This window comes from Aegilops tauschii, chromosome 2 (assembly GCF_002575655.3).
Source record: "Aegilops tauschii subsp. strangulata cultivar AL8/78 chromosome 2, Aet v6.0, whole genome shotgun sequence".
Classification (NCBI taxonomy): Eukaryota; Viridiplantae; Streptophyta; class Magnoliopsida; order Poales; family Poaceae; genus Aegilops; species Aegilops tauschii.
In genome coordinates this window covers 631,202,612-631,221,706 of record NC_053036.3, presented here as the reverse complement: position 1 = coordinate 631,221,706, position 19,095 = coordinate 631,202,612, and the positions used below count along the sequence as shown (strand labels likewise).

The window sequence follows — 19,095 nt, the reverse complement described above, 5'->3', positions numbered from 1 at the left end:
CGCCCCTTCCCCTCGCCACTTCCAGATCCAGAAAACCTTCACCGCCCTCCAATGACGGCTCCATTAGCGTTTATTCTCTAGGCAAATCAAGGGGCCTCGTTCCAGATTGCCTTGCAAAAGGCAAAAAAATCAAAGGAAAAAGGTCAGATTTAGCTCACTTCCAGATCCCTCCTCTTTCCCCATGATTTGTGCAAGGCTGCTGTTATGCAAAAAATTATGTAAAAAAGATGTGATGTTAAGCATGTTTAATCTGATGTTTAGGCAAGTTTCAGCCCCCTGATTTGGGCAAAATTTAGTAGTGTTGTGCACCCTAAGTGATAGTCCTTGCCAATTTTCAAATTCTGTTTGCAAATCTATTGCATAAGAACACATTGTAATCTGTAAGCAAGTGCTGATAGTATTGCTGGGGACAAAATATCATGCCTTAAGCAAAAAAAACAGCTGAGCAAAAACAGTACTTATAAGAGGATGAAAAACAGTGCTATCATGATCATGATCTATTTCCAATGTGTTCCAGTTCTGTTAATTGCTTATGAAAATGTTCTTGGCAGACTAGACATTCTGTTTGAGCAAAAACAGTGCTATAATGAGGCAACTAAGTATAGGTATGCACACAACTTTGGAAACTTATGACATGGCAAAACATGAACACTTTTGAAACTTATAAGACGATTATAAGATGATGAACACTGACATCACTATGGAAAAAAGGCACAAAACAAGGCTTTTCCCCTAGCAGATCTTTTGGGTGCATGTGGACCAAAAACAAATGGCTGATTGGAGCAACTTGCATTATAGAATTAAGCAAAAAGCGTAATGATGTCCAGGCAACTCTTGAAGAAGCTAGAAAAAGATTCCTCTTGGTCATTTGTTCCCATGATTCCTTGGTTCAATAGTGAAAAAACACGAGAAGAATAAATGTAAAATTGCAGCTATAAAACAAGAGGCAGTTACGTAGTACAATTTACCTTTGTTATAGCATATCCTTCACCATGATCCAAGAAAAGTTGGAAAGTTGCCAAGATACAGTTGCAAATTTATTAGTATTTCATCCTGCAAAAGAAGGAAAAAAACAAGAAAAGCCATATACCAACAACTATCTCAGCTGCGAAACGTTACTTCAAAACATACTGAGCATATCCAGAACACACAAGCTTGCTGCTATAAGATGAAACCTAAAACTGTCAACTTAAGTTTTTTCTAACACAAAAACATAGGTACTGAAAAAAATAGTCTGAATATAAAAGAGCGATCATGCCCATAACTGCTAACTTAAGTTTTTCCTAGCACAAAGCATGCTCTATTCTCTCTGAATTGGGAGTGAATTCCATTCTGAAGACACTTCAAAGTAGCACTTCTATGGCAGGAGGCTTGCTTCCCCAAAATCAATGTTGCCTGCGTTTAAGAAAAACAAATAAGAAAATATATTATGATACACAAAAAACAAGCCTATGTTATATGTACAACATGATTCATTAGTACAAAAAAAAACCATGGATTTCTTGAATAATATATTGCTTGACATATATAGTTTGACTTGCCTGGTTATATGGTTTGGATTGCCTGATAGTGCACTTTGAATTGCCTGGTTATGTTCAATTGCATCCTTAAAAAACACAAATAAATGCTATCTTGTGAATCTGGTGTGCTTGGGTTGCTGTGTTGTTTGCTTGCCTGAGTTTAGTGTGGTACTAGCTTGCCTCAACAACGTAAATTGCTTTAATTTTTCTGGTTGAAAAAATGCACAGGTTGAACATGATTGAGCTATTTTTGGTGTGCTTGGATATTGGCTTGCCTGTACTTACTGTGCTACTTGCTTGCATCCGCTCTGCTGACTTGCTTTACTTTTTCCCATGTTGAAAAAAATAAACAGGTTGACAATGATTGACCTGAATGAGGAACCAGTTGAAAATAATGGTGATCCATTCTACTGTACACAACATGCTGCTGGAAATGCAGAATTTGTGGCGGAATCACCTAATCCCCTATCATGCAAAGAGTCAATGTTGCTGCTACAGAAGCAATGGAGACAGATGGGCAGTCAAGTCGTGGGGGACGGGCTCCGGGCAGTACACAAGTACCTGCAATTGTAGCAGCTGGGAGTGATGCTCATACCCTTGATGGCAAAGGTGCCGCAGGTGATACTGGTGGCACTGTTGGTAATGGTTTGGGTGCTGAAAATGATGATGAAGCTTGGTCACAGCCCAAGGAGCCTTATGTGGGCATGAGGTTCGACACTTTGGAAGATGCCAAGGAGCATTACAATGCATATTCCTTGCAAATGGGGTTTTCAATCAAAATGAATAGTTCAAGGAAGGATATGAAAATCGGGGAGTTGATAAAACAACAGTTTGTTTGCAAGAAGTTTCGAAAGCCTGATGTTGATGACAGAGGGGCAGAAAAGATTCCCGTGCTAGATGACATTGTTGAGCAAGCAAAAGATGATAATGAAGATGAGGCTATTGTCTTTCTTGATGATGATAGTAAAGGAAAAAAGAGGAGCAAGAAACGAAAAAGAGATAAAATTGTGCAAACTGGTTGCAAAGCTAAGATGATTGTGAAGGTAATAGATGGCAGATGGGAGGTGATCTAGTTTGTTGGCGAGCACAACCATCCGTTGGTTGACAAGCCATGTTTGACTAAGTATTTGCGATCACACCAAGGGATCTCGCCAGAAGAAAGGGCCTTCCTTACTCATCTTCATAACTGCAATTTAACTACAGGTTTTGAACCACACCCCTCCCCCTATCTTCTAACTTTAAGAACCTGGACATGCCTACTGGTTGTGTGTTTCTTAGCCCATCAACAAGTACCTGATTTTGCTTGAAACATGTCACCGATTTGCTTCAAAACATATGCCTTAGTTGCTTGATAGTGCAACTAAATGGCTTACAACAGTACAAAAAAGAGATAAAATGCCTGATTTATTTCTGGATGTTGGACTTGCCTAATGTTTACCTGTTTGTTGCTCAATGCAAAGTTCCTACTTGCCTAGTTTTTTTATAAAACAAATTTGGTGTTGAATCTAAACTTGCCTATGAATAGTCTCTTTGTAGCTAAAATGTACAATAGTACTTGTTTCTGGATGGGGTCAACTTGCCTATGATTGAAATTTTTATTGCTCACTAATGCATAGTTACCCCCTGGTTTGTTTTGTGTATTTTGCTCATGTGTTGCCCGAGGCGTATTGTTGTAGTTGCTTGTATAGCTTCATGAATTGCCTGAGCTTTGCATTTGAGTTGCCTTGCTGAAAACAGAAAAGAAACTATTTTTGGCATTGTTTTTGTGTAGAAAAAGGATTGACCACCATTGTGACTTCATGTCAACAGGTCGTATGATGCACATCATGTCAGATTTCTATGGGTCAGAACTCATTGTACCTTATGGCACTAAGCACATTACAAACCTCAAGACGCTCTTAAACAAGGATGATACAAAAGAAGGGGATATGATAGAGACAGTTGCTTACTTTAAAGATCAGCAGAGAGAGGATCCATATTTTTTTACAAGATAAAATATGATGAGGAAGACAGGGTTGAGAATATTTTGTGGGTCGATGGTGCAGCAAGGAAGGCGTACGTGGAATCTTATCATGATTGTATCTCCTTTGACACAACGTATATGACTAACATGTACAACATGCCCTTTGCACCATTCATTGGGATTAACAGGCATGTGCAGTCATTCATGTTGGGCTTTGGCTTTGTTAGGCAAGAGTTGGTGTCAAGCTTTGGTTGGCTATTCCAGACCTTCCTTGAGGCAATGCATAATGTAGCACCCACCAACATCATAACCGACCAAGACATCGCAATGGCACAGTCAATTAAAAAGATCTTTCCTACAAGTGTGCACCACTGTTGCCGCAGGCATATTATGAAAAAAGCACAAGAAAAGCTTGGAGCATTGCTGGGGCGAAACCCTGGCTTGTCCAAAGATTTCAACAACTGTGTTGACTTCATCTTGACGCTGGAAGAATTTGAGGCAGGGTGGTGTGAGCTGATGATGAAGTATGAGGCTATGACTGACTCCCACTTCGAGAATCTATACAAGTACAGAGAGACATGGGTACCCTGCTACTTCAAGCACCAATTCTTCCCTTTCTTGCAGTCAACTCAACGCAGCGAGGGGTTCAACGCTGTCTTTAAGAGATATGTGAACCCACACAAGTCCATTTTGAGCTTTGTGAAGCAATATCAGAAAATCCAAACACACATACTAGTCCGAGAGGGTTCAAAAGACTACAGGACAGGACATTTACAGACTGAAATGTGGTCATCTTACCCAATAGAGAAGCAGGCGTACGGATCGTATACTAGGGACTTGTACGAGAAGTTTCGTGATGAGTTTCAGTTGACTACAAGGTACAATGTGCGACCGCATGGTGAAAACTTGTATGAGGTTTACCCGAATCAAGAGTGGGTTGCCAAATATGGTTCTAGGGGCTATTTTGTCACGGTGGAAGCTAGTGCTGGAGACTACAGATGTGACTGCTGCAAGATTGAGAGGGACGGCCTGCTTTGCTGCCATATCTTGAAAGTTTCCAACCAACTTGGTGTTGATGAAATCCCAGCGCAGTACATACTTAGAAGATGGACACCTATGGCAATTCCCAACGCACCCCCTGCTGTCGAAGAGCAACCTGATGAGATGCCACCACAGTCGAAGAAGGAACTCAGGCATGCAAATTTGATGATGGATTTTGGTAGTCTTGCCCGGGTTGCTAGTGCGTCAGATGCTGTGACGGATATTGTAAAGAAACATATGCGTGGTGCGCGTCATGAAATCAAAAATCTCAACATGTCAAAGAAGAAGAAACTGGTAGCACCAACAAGTGGGCCCTCTGGTGGTCCTCCGCCATCAGCTGATGGTTCTGCACCACCACCGAGTAACTCCAAGGCAACTGGTGGCCCATGCGGTGCGTCCTGAAGGGCCTGCACAAGGCCCTTCTAGACCTAGGCAGCAGCGACCTACTTCTGCGCCACCACCGAGTAACACTCAGGCAACTAGTGGCCCTGCGATGCGTCCTGGCGAACCTGCACAAACATCTTCTGGACCTAGGCAGCAGCGACCTACTTCTGCACCATGGAGAAAAAACACACCAACACTAGCTGGCAACTCTATGAGTGAGGATGGACACCAACAAACAGCGTTGAGGGCTGTAGCGATGCACAGGGGGGCTGTACCACTACCCAGGGGCCCTCCCGCACAAAGCTGCTGGCCTGTACAGCAACTGTCAGGATATGTGCCACTGAACAGTGGAGCAGCACCGCACCTTTCTAGGGGCTCAACAATGACAAGGCATGTGCAAGCGCTAAGAGGAGCTGCGCCACAGCTTTTGATGGATACAACACTAGCAAGAGGGCCTGTGCGACCTCCTATGGGTCCTAGACCAGCAATTTGGCCTGCACCACAAACTATGGGGGCTATACAACCACCGCGGGGGCCTAACGCAGCAAACACAACCTATGCGACTAATCCTGGACTGGCACCATCGCCTGCATCATCAGCAACAGTGGATGGCAAGTATGGACAGCATCCAGGTTCTTCAACTACACAAGAAGAAAATGGCAATGCAATTTCATCTCCTATTGTGCAAGCTCCTGGTGGACATGCGCACCAGCCACTCAGTATGGCATCTCTACATGCAGCTGTTGCGGCCGCACAAGGTACTACGATGGTTGAACCACAGTTTGGAAGACCTGCTACCACACTTGGCCCTCCAATTCCTAGAGACCCTCCAAATCAACAACAAAAGGGAGGGCAAAGTCAAAAAGAATTCAATCAGCACTTGAGCTGCATCCGAAGAGAAAGAACAAGTGCAGCTATTGTGGTTCTGTTAACCACAATGGTGCAAGCTGCCCGGCCAGATTGGTGTAATGGTCACACAGTGACCAGATGGCTGAAAAGATGTGTTGAATGGCATTGACAAATTAAAATATTTGTGGGTCTGTATGTTTGAACATCCTAAACTATTATTTCTGGTTTACGGTTTCTTGTGGGTCACTTGCCTCACACTGGAGTTTGAATTGCCTGGTTATAAGTTTTGAGTTGCCTGTTGTGTGCTTTGAATTGCCCGCAGACACCCTTGCCCTCCCCATAATGGTAAAAAACTTACATACATAAGACTCTGCAATGCTATTTATCTTTTATGCATAATGCAACAATTCCCTGGTTATGTAATGATCATAATATTTATCTTTGATGGGTTCTTCTGATTAACTTGCCTCACATTAAAGCTTAAATTGCCTGTTTATGCAATTGAGTTGCCTGGTCCAAGTTCTTATACAGGCAACTCCCCCCGGCAGTCCAAAGTTCACAAAGAGCAAGAAAAAAACACATGCATTTACATGGATGCAGTGCGCGTGAGGGGAGAAAAAAACTGACCTATGCTAACTTGAGTATGGTTTTCCATGGAGCCGTGTTGTTGGCATTGTCAACCCACGTGTTAGTCAATTGTTTCCTGATGCTTGGAATATCCCCAGCTGTGAAATTTGGAACAACCCTTGCCTCCCAACCGTTTGCTAGCGTAAGAGCAAAAACACCACAGTCAAACCTAAGCAAAAATTGAAAAAAGAACTTTTCTAGTTAGCGAGCTTACTCTATGTAGTAGTGTGTCACTTGTAAAAAACTGAACAAAAGCATAGTTTTATGTGAAAAAAGTGGATGCTTACTCAGTTTTTTTTGGAACGTCGATGTTGGTAAGCCCAAAGTCCTCCAGCGAGATGCGGGAACTGGTGTAATGCTCTTCCCATAGAGACCGAAAACTTGCAACCATTTTCCTTGCGCAAACATCTAGAGCCTTGTTTTTGAGCGTCCTCCAAGAATCAAGAGCTTCAAAACGTCGATCCCTTATGTTCACGTTAAAAATCCAGTAATGATTGCCTGTTTTAGGCTTTGTCTTGTTAATGTTCTCTAAAACTGGGAACATAATCTGTTAGAAAAAACAAGGGGTTAGTATAAAATAAATAAAACAATACTAGAAGCTGGATGTAAGCAACTTTTTCTGTGTGCTCTCACAAATTAAGACATGGACTGAAGAAGCAAAGATGCACATCCAAGTTTTGTACTTATGTGAGTAATTTGCCAAAAACAGAAGATGCATAGGCAAGTTATGTACTTCTGTAAGCAACCTGCCAAAAATGCACAGGCAAGTTGTGCAATTATGTAAGCAACTTGCCACAGAAAGCAATTCATGAGTGTGGTCAACTTGCCCCCTAGCATAAAAAGTGATATATAAAAAATGCATTGGTAAAAAGTAAAGAAACCATTAACTTACCATGTCTTTACGGTCCAAGCGATTCGACTTCTTGAACTGGGAAATGAGCTCCTTGTCGTTCAATTCCATGTTTTGCATCTGAACCTGGTGTAAAAAGAATACGGACATGACCATGACCTTTTATGAAAAAAAGAAAAAGAAAGAAACGCAAAACTACACTATTAGCTGCTTCGCGTTTTCTTACCGAGAACCTGAGCGGCATCACGAGCTTCTTTGAGTCTGGTGGCAAGTTCATCATTAGAGACTCTATACCAACTTCCATTACATGGCTGAAGACAAAACCTTCCTTCTTCATTGAGTTTGCGAGCTCCCTGGCTATGACAAAGTATTTGCCATATTCAATTACCCTTGGGCTGCATGAAAAAAAGAGACATTCAGCTCAGAAAATCCTTCCATAATTTGCCTACCACCATTCAACTCAGGGAAAACACATGGGGGGGCATGGTCATGTGAAGGAGAAACTATTTCAAAATAAGCATTTCACACTAAGTCAAGTTGCCTGATTCTATAAATGGATTGCTTGTAAAAACAGTTTGAATTGCCTGGATAACATGATAGACCTTGCCTGGGCAAAAGTGCATTGTGCAAAGGCTGACAAAAGAAATGCAATGATATATTGTCATACCTGGTATCAAGATCTGGTGATTCTTCTTCATTAATTCTCCCATGCAAAATAACCGATGCATACAATGTATTTGCTTCGGGTTTGGACATGTAGACTTTCTTCTCATTATAGTCAATGAATGGTGACCTCTTGCAAGGAGGTGGCTTGATAATCCTTCTCTCGAATTGATGTGGATGCATCTCTCCTGAGCTACTACTGCTGTAAACCTTGCTGCCTGACCCCACTTCTCCTTGGTTGGAACTTTTTTCAGGTGTTTGGTACGCATTTCCTTCTGCTTGCGCACACGGTTCATCTATGCCTTCAACGTCCAACAGATAATCGTCATCGATTATATCGATGATTGGCTGGGTATGTACTGGAAGTTCCTTGAACTCATGCTCTGCAAATGTGCTTGATCCAACATGTTGATGTGCTCTGTTGTCTGCAGATCCTGTGGGCAAATCATCTATGCCTAGATCGAAACTTGGTGCTGGGTAGTACTCTCTGAAAAATTCATTTGGTCTTTTGGTGTCCCTTTGCTCAAAATGTTGTTTATCTTTATTCGCTGAGGTGTGATTTGTGGAGTTGGATTGGGGATTCTTGCTGTTTGGATCAACACACCTTGCAAACAGCTCACTCATTGATTTCTAGTGCATTGGTTGTCTTCCCACTAACACGCATGAATTCATCATACCGCTCCTCCACATCAGAGAAATGGGAAGTGTTCCCCTGGACAGTTGCTTCTACTACTTCTGGAACACTTGTGGCCTCAGGTTCGGCAAGCACAGTTGAGCAGACAGGCAATTTCCCTAAGGTTCTTAGCAACTTTTGTTCTGGACTTTGTCCCATGGTTACAGCTTCAGGCAAGTCTTGTATCCTTTTGATCTCCATACATGACACCGGAGGGATGTTCTCTTTCTCCTTCTTATGTCCTGCATGATTTAATGCTGCAGCCTCAGGTGATGCCTTGAAATCTTGCACCTTGGCCCTCTGGATACCATTGGCTGACTGCATCACATTTCCTCGAGACGGGAAAGGCACTTGGCCATTTAAGTCACCTAGTGGTTGTGTTCCGCTGTGGTTTCCTGTGCTTACTAGCACTGTGGGTCCCTTTTTGAGTTGAACTGGCCTTACTTTTATGGGGTCAAGTGTTCTCTCTGCAGAACTTGCCTGGAAAACAGCTGGTCTTGCTTCCTGCTTGGACTGAGTTGCCAGAATATGTGATCCACTTGCTTGACATTGGGAATGAAAATTACCCAACTGCTTTGGATCTGCTCCTGTAGGTACTGCCTCATCTCTAACTTTGCTGCACGGGGGTACTGCTGAGCTTGATGGTGTACTCTTTACCACCTGTGTTTTGTCATTCTCATGAATTGCCTCTTTTGTTTCAGAATTTGCCTGTTGTTGCTGCTGAGAAGGAATAGATTTTTTCATGGCTGACTGCCTTGACTTTCCCCCTTGGCCATAACCGGGATTTTCGGCACGATATGCTTGCGGATGCATTGCTGTTTCATTCATCACAGATGGCTCTAATACGAAACTGACAGTTTTCTTCATCTTCTTTGATGGCGGGAGTGGTGGTAGTTGGGTTGGACGAGCATTCTTTGGTTCTGTAGCTTCATTTAGAGCGCCCATTTCTCTCATTATTTTCTGGCGAACCGGCATTGGACATATTTCCTTACGGTTGAAAGTGAAGACCATTTCCAAGTCTTTCTTCCTCAACAACTCTTCGAACATCCTCCTCGCTTCGGTTGCCATGGATATGTCATCAATATCCAACATTTCTTTCACTTCAAAAACAAGGAAGCGTGGTTTTGGGGAAACAACGGTTTTGAATTCTGTCATCACAAGGTCTCTGATGGAGATCCTATCTGCCTCATCCAATCCTTTTGCCTTTCTGTCCCTCTTCTTTTCAATCAGAAATTGCAGCATGCATTGTTCATCATCATCGCTGCTTGGGTTTTCAGCTACGGGATCCTCATCCCGACCGGAGCCACCATTGCTGCCTGAACCACCGTTGCCACCTCCACTGTCATCTTCATCATCTTCATCCTGCTTCCCCTGCCCATCATCTTCCTTGTCTTTATCATTCCCATCGCCTTCTTCATCGTCATCGTCCTCCTTTCCTTCATCCTCTTCTTTTTTTCGTCATCCTCTTCTTCATCATCATCTTCATTGTCCTCATTCCTCTCAGTTCCGTCTTCCCTCCCCATGTCAGCACTTGCCCCCTCGTGGTGATCCACCATTTGTCGTGCTCCCTGGCTACTTGATATCCCCTGAACTCCACTTGATCCATCATTACCATCATCGTTGTCTGCACTGCCATCGCTATCGCTTTCATCACTACCTTTATCCCTGCCATCTCCCTCGCTTTCACTATCGGCTGCCTCGCTGTCGTCGCTGTCGGAATTAAACGATTCCTCCTCACTTGCTAAGCTGTCTCTTCCGGTTGGTACTCGCTTGCCCCTTCTATTAGACTGCCGCCTGCTTGTCTCCACAGTAGTAGGATCTGCCTCCTTTGTCCCCCATTCATCATCATCTATCTTCCCAACCCCAGTCACGAGCTTCCCCACTGCATGTGAAATTACGGAACACATTTCGTGCACCAACCCTGTGAGCTTCTTTTGCTTTTGTAAAACACAAAAGTGGATGGTAGAGAACATGATAAGTACATATCTTCTATTCAAGATTCTGAAAAAATGGCTGAATGCACAAATGGCGATAAAAAGGGGAACAACATTGAGAGGGAAAAACAAGTGCTAGATAACTTACTGTTTTGTCATACAACTCGGGCAATCTTGTGGCAACAAATTTGGTGATGTGGTCCATACTGCCAAACAAGCTATCATCCGCACACCGGAAAAACTCCATCTTGAGCTGGTGGTTTATAGCCAAAGAAGATAAAAAAACTATGAGTGACAACAATTCTGGCACTCCCATACAAAAAAGAACTGAGAAAATGAAGAAAAATAGTACTACTAATTGTCTGAAAATTACTGCAACCATTATGCCACTTCCCTGTTGCCTACTATTAGTGGATACTGTAATCAGCAAAAAAGAAGAACTGGTATGCAAGTTGCTACTTTTCAGAACATAAGTTGCTTGTGTTGTTGTATAAACTTGCTACTTTTCAACATGTAAATTGCACACACAAAAAAAGAGCTAAAAATATACTACAGCAGCTACCATTAAATACAACAAACCAACAAATCCTTCTTGTAAACATTATCCAACTGTGTGCATGGCAAACGAAAAAGGTTCAGAGAAGTCTGATAACTACTTGGACCCACTTGAAATATATGTGAAGCACTTGCCCAAAATGTTACATTACCTTGCTTGGTCTTTCAAAGTGAATTGCCTACTCTAAAATAGTAGTGTTGCCTAAAAACAATATGACAATAATATATATATCCTAAAACAGAAAAATTGAGTTACCCGCAATTTGCCGTATTCTCTTGGAGCCTTCCTGTCCTTCTTGATAACTTTGGAAATTAAATCTGAATTCCAAACTGAAACCCTTGGTACCAAGTTCGGGATTGGCTCATCAACATCCAGAGAGTCTAGGTACAACAGCTGCGTAAAGACAAGGAAAAAGAACACAAAGTTTAAGTTAGCTAATGATTGCAAAAAAAGAAAAGAAAAGTAAACAATGGATGCTTAAAAAAACAAAACAGCTTGAAGCACTTACAACAAGGTGGAAAACACAACAACAAACATCCTTCTTGTTGGCACGCCCCGAAGTGAACGCAAGCTTTAGTTGATCAACAACAAACTGGCATATATTGGTTTCCGTTATTCCATTGACATCCATGACCGCCGGGAAGCTCTTTGGGGAAATACTCAAACTAGTTGAAGGGGCAAGGAAGCACGAAAAAACAAGAGCTAGCCAAGCGCGGACAAAGTCATCATCATGAGATCCTCCCATGTCTATGATCATCTTGCACCATTCTGTGAGGGTTGGGGAGTTCTTGGATGTGATGTTGTAAATACTGTACATTGCCTTTGTGATTTCAGGCCGATTCTCGAAGCACACCTTCTTGCCCCTGTTTGGCAAACCGCATATCCTACGGACACTTGCGGCATCTACAGGAATCTTCCCCCTTTCTGGAATGACTATCTGCGAAATCTCAGGGTCGTAATGCTTCATTATCCACTGGCTAAGATCTCCGGGCATGCTACTCGTTGCAAGATCCAGAATGCCACCAAATTCTTTTCCAATGATGACCCTTTTTGGTCAGGAACCAAGTCCTTGTTCAACTTGCAGAGCCTTGCAGGGGATGCCCTGTTCCTACGACCCTATTGGACATGAGGAAAAAATAGAAAAAAGGAATTAGCAAAGGAAAAAAGGTTCATCACAACATAGGCAACTTACTAAGCATTGCTGGGCAACTGCTTAGTAAAACTGAGGCAACTATGCACATACCTCAGTTCCTCCCTTCTTCTGGCGTTTTGGTTTTGGAGGTTGGTCGACGTCTGCACCTTCGACATTTTTATTCCCAACATCTGCAGCTTGGCTCTCGTTACTATTCTCATTACTAATAATATCATCAGGACGCTTCCCCCGTGCAATAACTGCTTTAGTTCTCTGACGCTTGTACCCAGTTATTGGTGCACTGCTTCGTGGCTAGAAGATGGAAACCACATAAATCAATGAAAAGTGGAAAACAAACTATGTTTTGTACAGGAAGAACATAAAACTTCCTGAGCATGTGCACACCTGTGTTTGATGCTCTTCATTCCCATGAGATGCAAGGTCATCATGACTTGATCCAACAAGTCCATCCTGTTTTGACTTATGACTTGTCCCAGCCATCTATTTTCTGCTGCATATTTAAAGGACAAACAGTGAGATTCATCATTAAAAAAATAGAAAAATGATTCTGAAAGAACTCTATATCATCCAAAAAAATTCGTTTGACTAAATTCTTACTAAACTAAGCAAACAACAATTTACAAAAAAAAAGTGGACAATGAAAAGGGTTGTAAACTATCTGATTTTCACTATGTTACAACTGTGCTACAATTGGCCCTATTACCCTCCCTCTACATGTCCTATAAACTCTGAAACAAATCAAAGCACCTAAAACAAAATCACTGAATGACTTCTCATGAAGTGCTTAAAACTGTCCTACAATTAGCCCTATTACCCTCCCTCTGCTGGATTACTTCCTACCTCACGCACACACAAAACATCACATGTACGTTTTCCGTTGCTAAATCACTACTTTCCTGCAGTAAATCAAAACCACTTGCGCTAAACACATGCGTGGCAACACATGAACCATATCAGGCAAGTCACTCACAAAACAGGGGCAACATTCGACATGGAAGAAACATTACTGTCCTCAAAAACCACTGGCGCTAAACACATGCATAGGCAACGCACATGAACCATATCAGGCAAGTCACTCACAAAAACAGGGGAAACATCGACATGGAAGAAACATTACTGCCCACTGGCGCTAAACACATGCATAGGCAACACATGACCCATATCAGGCAAGTCGCTCACAAAACAGGGGCAACATCGACATGGAAGAAACATTATTCGCCTACACTAAATCAAAAACACTATCAAAACACCTGCGTAGGCAACACATATACCATATCAGGCAAGTCAATCACCCATCAGGAGCAACCCCCGACATCTACAGCACCAAAAAACATCGCCTAATATACAGCCTTCATGAGCATCCTAACCCCAACACACACAACAGAAATCTACAGCACCAAGGCTTGCCTTCGAATCCTAGTTCACCAGTAGCCTAAGAACACCAAATGCCCCGTGTCGTCGTCCGCCCAAAATTAACGAGTGCTTCATCCATTCTACCATCTGCTAGTCGATTTCGTCAAACATGGAGGAGCGCATCGACCCGCCGCGATTCGGCACCTCTGCAACAACCGCATGGCGGCCGCACGTGGGTCGTTCCCCCTCTGCCGCGGCGGAGCGCATCAATTTGGACAACCTAAACGCGGAAGAGCGGAAGAGATCGATGGGCTTACAGGGATTTGTTCGGCGCGATTTTGCCCCTCTGCGCCAACCGAACAGCGGCCGCGCGCGCCCTTCCTCCTCTGCCGCGTCTCCGGTACTGCTGCTCCTTCCGCCGCGGCCTGCTGCTACCACACAGCAAGGCGATTCTGCAGCACGAACAACACGGTGAAGGCGCGCGCGTCGTCCCTCCTCGGTCGCGTCTCCGGCGCTGCACCGCCTTCCTTCACGCCGGCACGCTATCCCGCCCTCACTCCGGTGGAAGACGGCCGCCGAATCGCCGCCACGCCGCCGGCTGCTCTGGATTTGGGGGATTGGAAGTGGAAGGAAAGGGGATCCGCTCCGCTGCGCTTGACAGCTGTCTCGAAATGGGAGGAACGGGAATGGGGAGGCGAGACGAGACCGCTCTGAGTACCCAATGGATCTCGACCACGACGCCACGACCAGGGGACACCTGGCGCACGCATCGATGAAGCGGGCGGCGGTTTCCACCTGAAACACGCGCGGCCGCGAGATGGGGATCGGACGGCGCGTGAGCGCGTGTGCTCTGTAAGACAAGGGAGCACCCGACCACTTTTTAGGTTTTGGGAAGGAAAAAGGGATCAAATTTTAGAGACAAACCCTTTGCCCATTGCCATGCCGTACACTACATCTTGCTGCTGCTACTGCTACCCCTGCGAGTGGGTCCCATCTCCTGGGCGAGCTTCCGGAGCACGTACTTCTGGACCTTGCCGGTGGACGTCTTGGGCAGCTCGCCGCGGAATACCACGGTCTTGGGCACCATATACCTCGCCATGCGCTCCCGGCTCCACGCGATCATCTCGGTCGCGGTCACCGCGCCTGCCGCGCCCTCCTTCAGGGTCACGAACGCGCACGGTGTCTCCCCCCAGAACTCGTCCGGCCGCGCCACCACCGCCGCCTCGCTCACCGCTGGGTGGCCGTAGAGCATCGACTCCACCTCCACGCTGCTGATGTTCTCGCCGCCGCTGATGATCACGTCCTTGGACCGGTCGCGGATCTCGAGGTAACCGTCCGGGTGCATCACGCCCACGTCCCCCGTGTAGAACCACCCGTTGTCCCGGATCGCCGCCTTTGTCGCCTCGCTGTCGTTGAGGTAGCCCAGCATGACGCACCCGCCGCGGAGCACGATCTCGCCCATGGTGGCGCCGTCCCGGGGCACGCTGCGGCCTGTGTCGGCGTCGAAGATGTCCACCTCGGCCATGCCGGGCGTGCGCACGCCCTGCCTCGCCTTGAGCCGCGCGCGCTCCGACGCCGGCAGCTTGTTCCACTCGCCCTTCCACGCGCACGACACGACGTGACCTCCAGTCTCTGTCAGCCCGTACCCATGGCTGACCTCAAAGCCCATGGCCTCCACGCGATGCAGCACCGCGGCCGGCGGCGGTGATCCGGCCGTCATGATCCGCACCTTCCTATGCAGAGGCTTGCGCACACCCTCCGGCGGGTTGGCCAGCATTGCAAGCACGACGGGCGCGCCACAGAGGTGCGTGACCCCGTGATCCGCAATGGCGGCGTATACATCCATGGCGTCGACACGGCGGAGGCAGACGTTGGTGCCGCCGCCGACGGCCATTCCCCAGGGGAAGCTCCACCCGTTGGCGTGGAACATGGGCAGCGTCCACAGGAACGTCGGCCGCGGCGGCACAGCCCAGTCCACGAGCGACACCATGGTCACCAAGAAGATTCCGCGGTGGCAGTGCACGACCCCCTTGGGCGCAGCCGTGGTGCCGGAGGTGTAGTTGAGCACCATCGGGTCCCACTCGCTGGTCGGCCGGACCCACTTGAACTCCGGATCCCCCATCTCGAGGAGCCTCTCGTACGTAAGATCCGTGGCCGAGGCCGGAGGGAACTGATCCTTCTCGTGGGGATCCTCGACGAGCACGACGCGCGGGGCCGGGTGCTCCGGCGGGAGGAGGCAGAGCGCGTCGTCGAGCAGCGCCACCAGCACCGGGTCGACGAAGACGAGCCTGGAGCCGGAGTGGCGGAGCAGGACGGCGACCGTGCGCGCGTCGAGGCGCGTGTTGATGGTGTTGAGCACGGCGCCGCTCATGGGCACGCCGAAGTGCGCCTCGTACATGGCCGGCACGTTCGGCAGCAGCACGGACACCTGAAGCAGTTGGTTCACGCCATGGATCGTCATGCACCAACCGAATTCTCCGGTGGCGAAGAACACACACTTTACAGAATCACAAGGACGAGGGATGGATGGGTTACTTACGACGTCGCGGCGGGAGACGCCGAGGGCGGAGAGCGCGGAGGCGAGGCGGAGGCAGCGGCGGTAGGTCTGGGACCAGGTGAAGACGGTGCCGTGGTAGACGAGGGAGGGGCAGTCGCCGAACACGGTGGCGGCACGCTCCAGGAAGCCCAGCGGCGTGAGCGGGCAGGAGTTGGCCGGGTTCGCGCCGAGCTTCTCCATGGCCGCTGCGCTGCGCATGCAGCTCGTGGATGGCCAGTGCGATGCAAGAAAGCCAGGTAGCTAGGTGGTCGCACGCCACGCCCACGCCCACGGCCCACCAACCGTTTGGGTGGCATGGGACGGTCAGGCAAATAGTGCAAACACTACTACACATAGTGATCAATGCTGGATCGCTACTACGTTTACAGCAGAAGATGCCACGCCGTTTTCGTCCTCCTCTGCATTTTTTGTACTAATAATACAAAACGAAGTTCACTAGCGGGCATGTTTTTAACAGGCGGGCATGTTCTTATTGTCTTATTCTTGTTCTCTAGCGTCCGTGCTGCTAGAGATGAAACCAAGATGTAGAGTTGGCACATGTTGTTTTTCCTTCCCTTTTTCAAAGGCCTTCTCCAACAGCACGACACGTTTCTGCAATGGAGTGTGACACGGGGTTGCTAAAGGTCATATGTCAGTTGGTTGGCCTTGCCTTTGCTCTGCATGTCTACTACTCCTAGAAGATTAAGTGATACGTTCAGGCAACTTGCATATCGAAACAAAGTAGTAACAAACATTTCAGTTGGATCGGGATCGGTAAAAGGAAGCACGCGGTCCTGTTTTCTTATCCTAGATCCTCTAAACACAACTTAGTTTGTTAGCAAACCATATGTTTTTCAGTTTTGCTACTTCTCAGATACCTGAAATTTTGTTTTGCGCCAGTTACTTTTTCCCTTCTTCCTTTCATCTTGGCCGGACCTCGCCGTAGAACGCGTAGCAATAATTCAAAATTTTTCTACGTGTCACCAAGATCAATCTAGGATATACTAGCAACGAGAGACATAGAGGGAGTGCATCTTCATACCCTTGAAGATCGCTAAGCGGAAGCGTTACTAGAACGCGGTTGATGGAGTCGTACTCGCGGCGATTTAAATCGCGGAAGATCCGATCTAGCGCCGAACGGAGGGCGCCTCCGCGTTCAACACACGTACAGCCCGGGGACGTCTCCTCCTTCTTGATCCAGCAAGGGAAGAGGAGAAGTTGAGGGAGAGCTCCGGCAGCACGACGGCGTGGTGGTGGAGCTTGTGGTATTCCTGCAGGGCTTCGCCAAGCACTACGGAAGAGGAGGAAGAGTTGGGGGAGGAAGGGGCTGCGCCAGGGAAGGTGTGCGGCTGCCCTCTCTCTCCCTCACTATATATAGGGGGAAGGGGGGAGGAGGAGGCGCCCTAGGGTTTCCCTAGGTGAGGGTCGGCGGCCACAGGGGAAACCCTAGATGGGTTTGGGCGCCCCCACCCCTAGGAAACTTGCCCCCCAAGCCGGGAGGGGTGGCTGCCCTAGGGGAGGCGCCCCCACCTCTCCAAGTTACATGACATGGGGTGGGAGGGGCGCTCAGCCCCTTAGTGGGCTGATGTGGCCCCTCCCCTTGGCCCATAAGGCCCCCCAACGCTTGTCGGGGCCTCCGAAACCCCTTTCGGACACGCTGGTCGTCATCCGGTACCCCCGGAACAATTCCGGACTCCAATACCCTTCGTCCAATATATCGATCTTCACCTCCGGACCATTCCAGAACTCCTCATGACGTCCGGGATCTCATCCGGGACTCCGAACAACCTTCGGTAACCACATACAATTTCCCATAACAACTATAGCGTCACCGAACCTTAAGTGTGTAGACCCTAGGGGTTCAGGAACCATGATGACATGACCGAGACGTTCTCCGGCCAATAACCAACAGCGGGATCTAGATACCCATTGTCGGCGTTCTGGGAATGGGGGTCCCCAGACTTGCCTGCCTGCGGCCTGCGGCGTGGCTCAAGGGGTGGCCCAGTACGACCCATCTTCATCAACTCAAGCTCAAGACCCTCGCGAGGGGCCAAGCCTCGCGGGGCGGACGCCGCAAGGCTTCCTCAGGAACGGCCTCACCAGGCAGGCTCGCGAGGAGGCGGAGAGATCAAGGCAGGGGTACCTCGCGAGGTACCCATGACGCAAGCCATGACGATCAAGGCCAGGCGGGCGCCGGCCTGCGCAGTGTCCTTGTTTCCTCTTTGGTGCAAAGGGGGCAAGCGCAGGCGCGGAGTACCGAGGCATCAAGCAAAGGTTACCACTTCGGTGCAACGAGACCAAGACCAGCAGAGCGGCAGGACGGAGGTCACCATGGAGCCCAAGACGGCGTCATCGCTAGCACCTTTAGCAGTCGAAGACCACCTTTAGTCAGGATAACTTGTACTAGATGTTCCCCTTCAAAATGGCCGTTGTTGGCGTCCTTCCCGCTCAATATTTGGGAAGAGGACCAGGGCCTCTATAAATAGGGCTAGCCACCACCTTAGCAAGGGACGGATCATCCAGATCATCCCCAACCACACAAGCTCACCGAGCTCAAGAACACCCCTCGCGAGGCTGTTCTTCCTCTGTACTGTTCATCATCAGCCCCTGAGGCAATCCACCACACCACACACTGGATTAGGGTATTACCCCACAACGGTGGCCCGAACCAGTATAAACCTTGTGTCCCTTGTGTTGTTCATAGTGTAGCCTAGATTCTCAGCGAGGCGTTGGGACGTGGATCGGTAGGGAGAAGATCTTCGCGCGCACCCCAGAGTTCGAACCTTAAGGGTTTTGCCGGAACCCGATATCCGACATTTGGCGCGCCAGGTAGGGGTGCGCCGGAATCTTTCTTCCGTCATCTCGCGTTCCGCCGCTTCGTCGCCTCCATGTCCGGCGACCCGACGACCAACACCGACCGCTGGGTGGCATGGCCTGCCCATGACGCGTCGCCTGCTCAAGCTGCCCTCGACCCCGCGCCTCAGGCATCCCGT

The 19,095-nt window shown here is 47.7% G+C and overlaps 1 protein-coding gene and 1 pseudogene across 2 annotated transcripts; one reads left to right on the top strand and one right to left on the bottom strand.

Moving 5' to 3' along the window:
* Positions 1 to 1,101: 1,101 nt before the first annotated feature.
* LOC109772968 (2-methylpropanoate--CoA ligase CCL4-like) lies at positions 1,102 to 16,393 on the bottom strand. Of its 2 annotated transcripts, none has more exons than XM_020331681.4 (11): positions 16,106 to 16,393; positions 12,598 to 15,994; positions 12,304 to 12,504; positions 11,569 to 12,176; positions 11,316 to 11,453; positions 10,653 to 10,757; positions 7,461 to 7,629; positions 7,277 to 7,360; positions 6,672 to 6,931; positions 6,385 to 6,553; positions 1,102 to 1,395 (listed from the first exon to the last, which is right to left on the bottom strand). In XM_020331681.4, exons 1-2 carry the CDS (start codon positions 16,319 to 16,321, stop codon positions 14,516 to 14,518), a joined length of 1,695 nt encoding a protein of 564 aa, XP_020187270.1. In that variant the 5' UTR covers positions 16,322 to 16,393; the 3' UTR covers positions 1,102 to 1,395; positions 6,385 to 6,553; positions 6,672 to 6,931; positions 7,277 to 7,360; positions 7,461 to 7,629; positions 10,653 to 10,757; positions 11,316 to 11,453; positions 11,569 to 12,176; positions 12,304 to 12,504; positions 12,598 to 14,515. The 2 variants fall into 2 exon arrangements, with proteins under 2 accessions (XP_020187270.1, XP_045089389.1); XM_045233454.2 differs by having other exon boundaries at positions 6,385 to 6,521.
* On the top strand, positions 1,991 to 4,938 carry LOC109772980 (uncharacterized; annotated as a pseudogene).
* Positions 16,394 to 19,095: the final 2,702 nt, after the last annotated feature.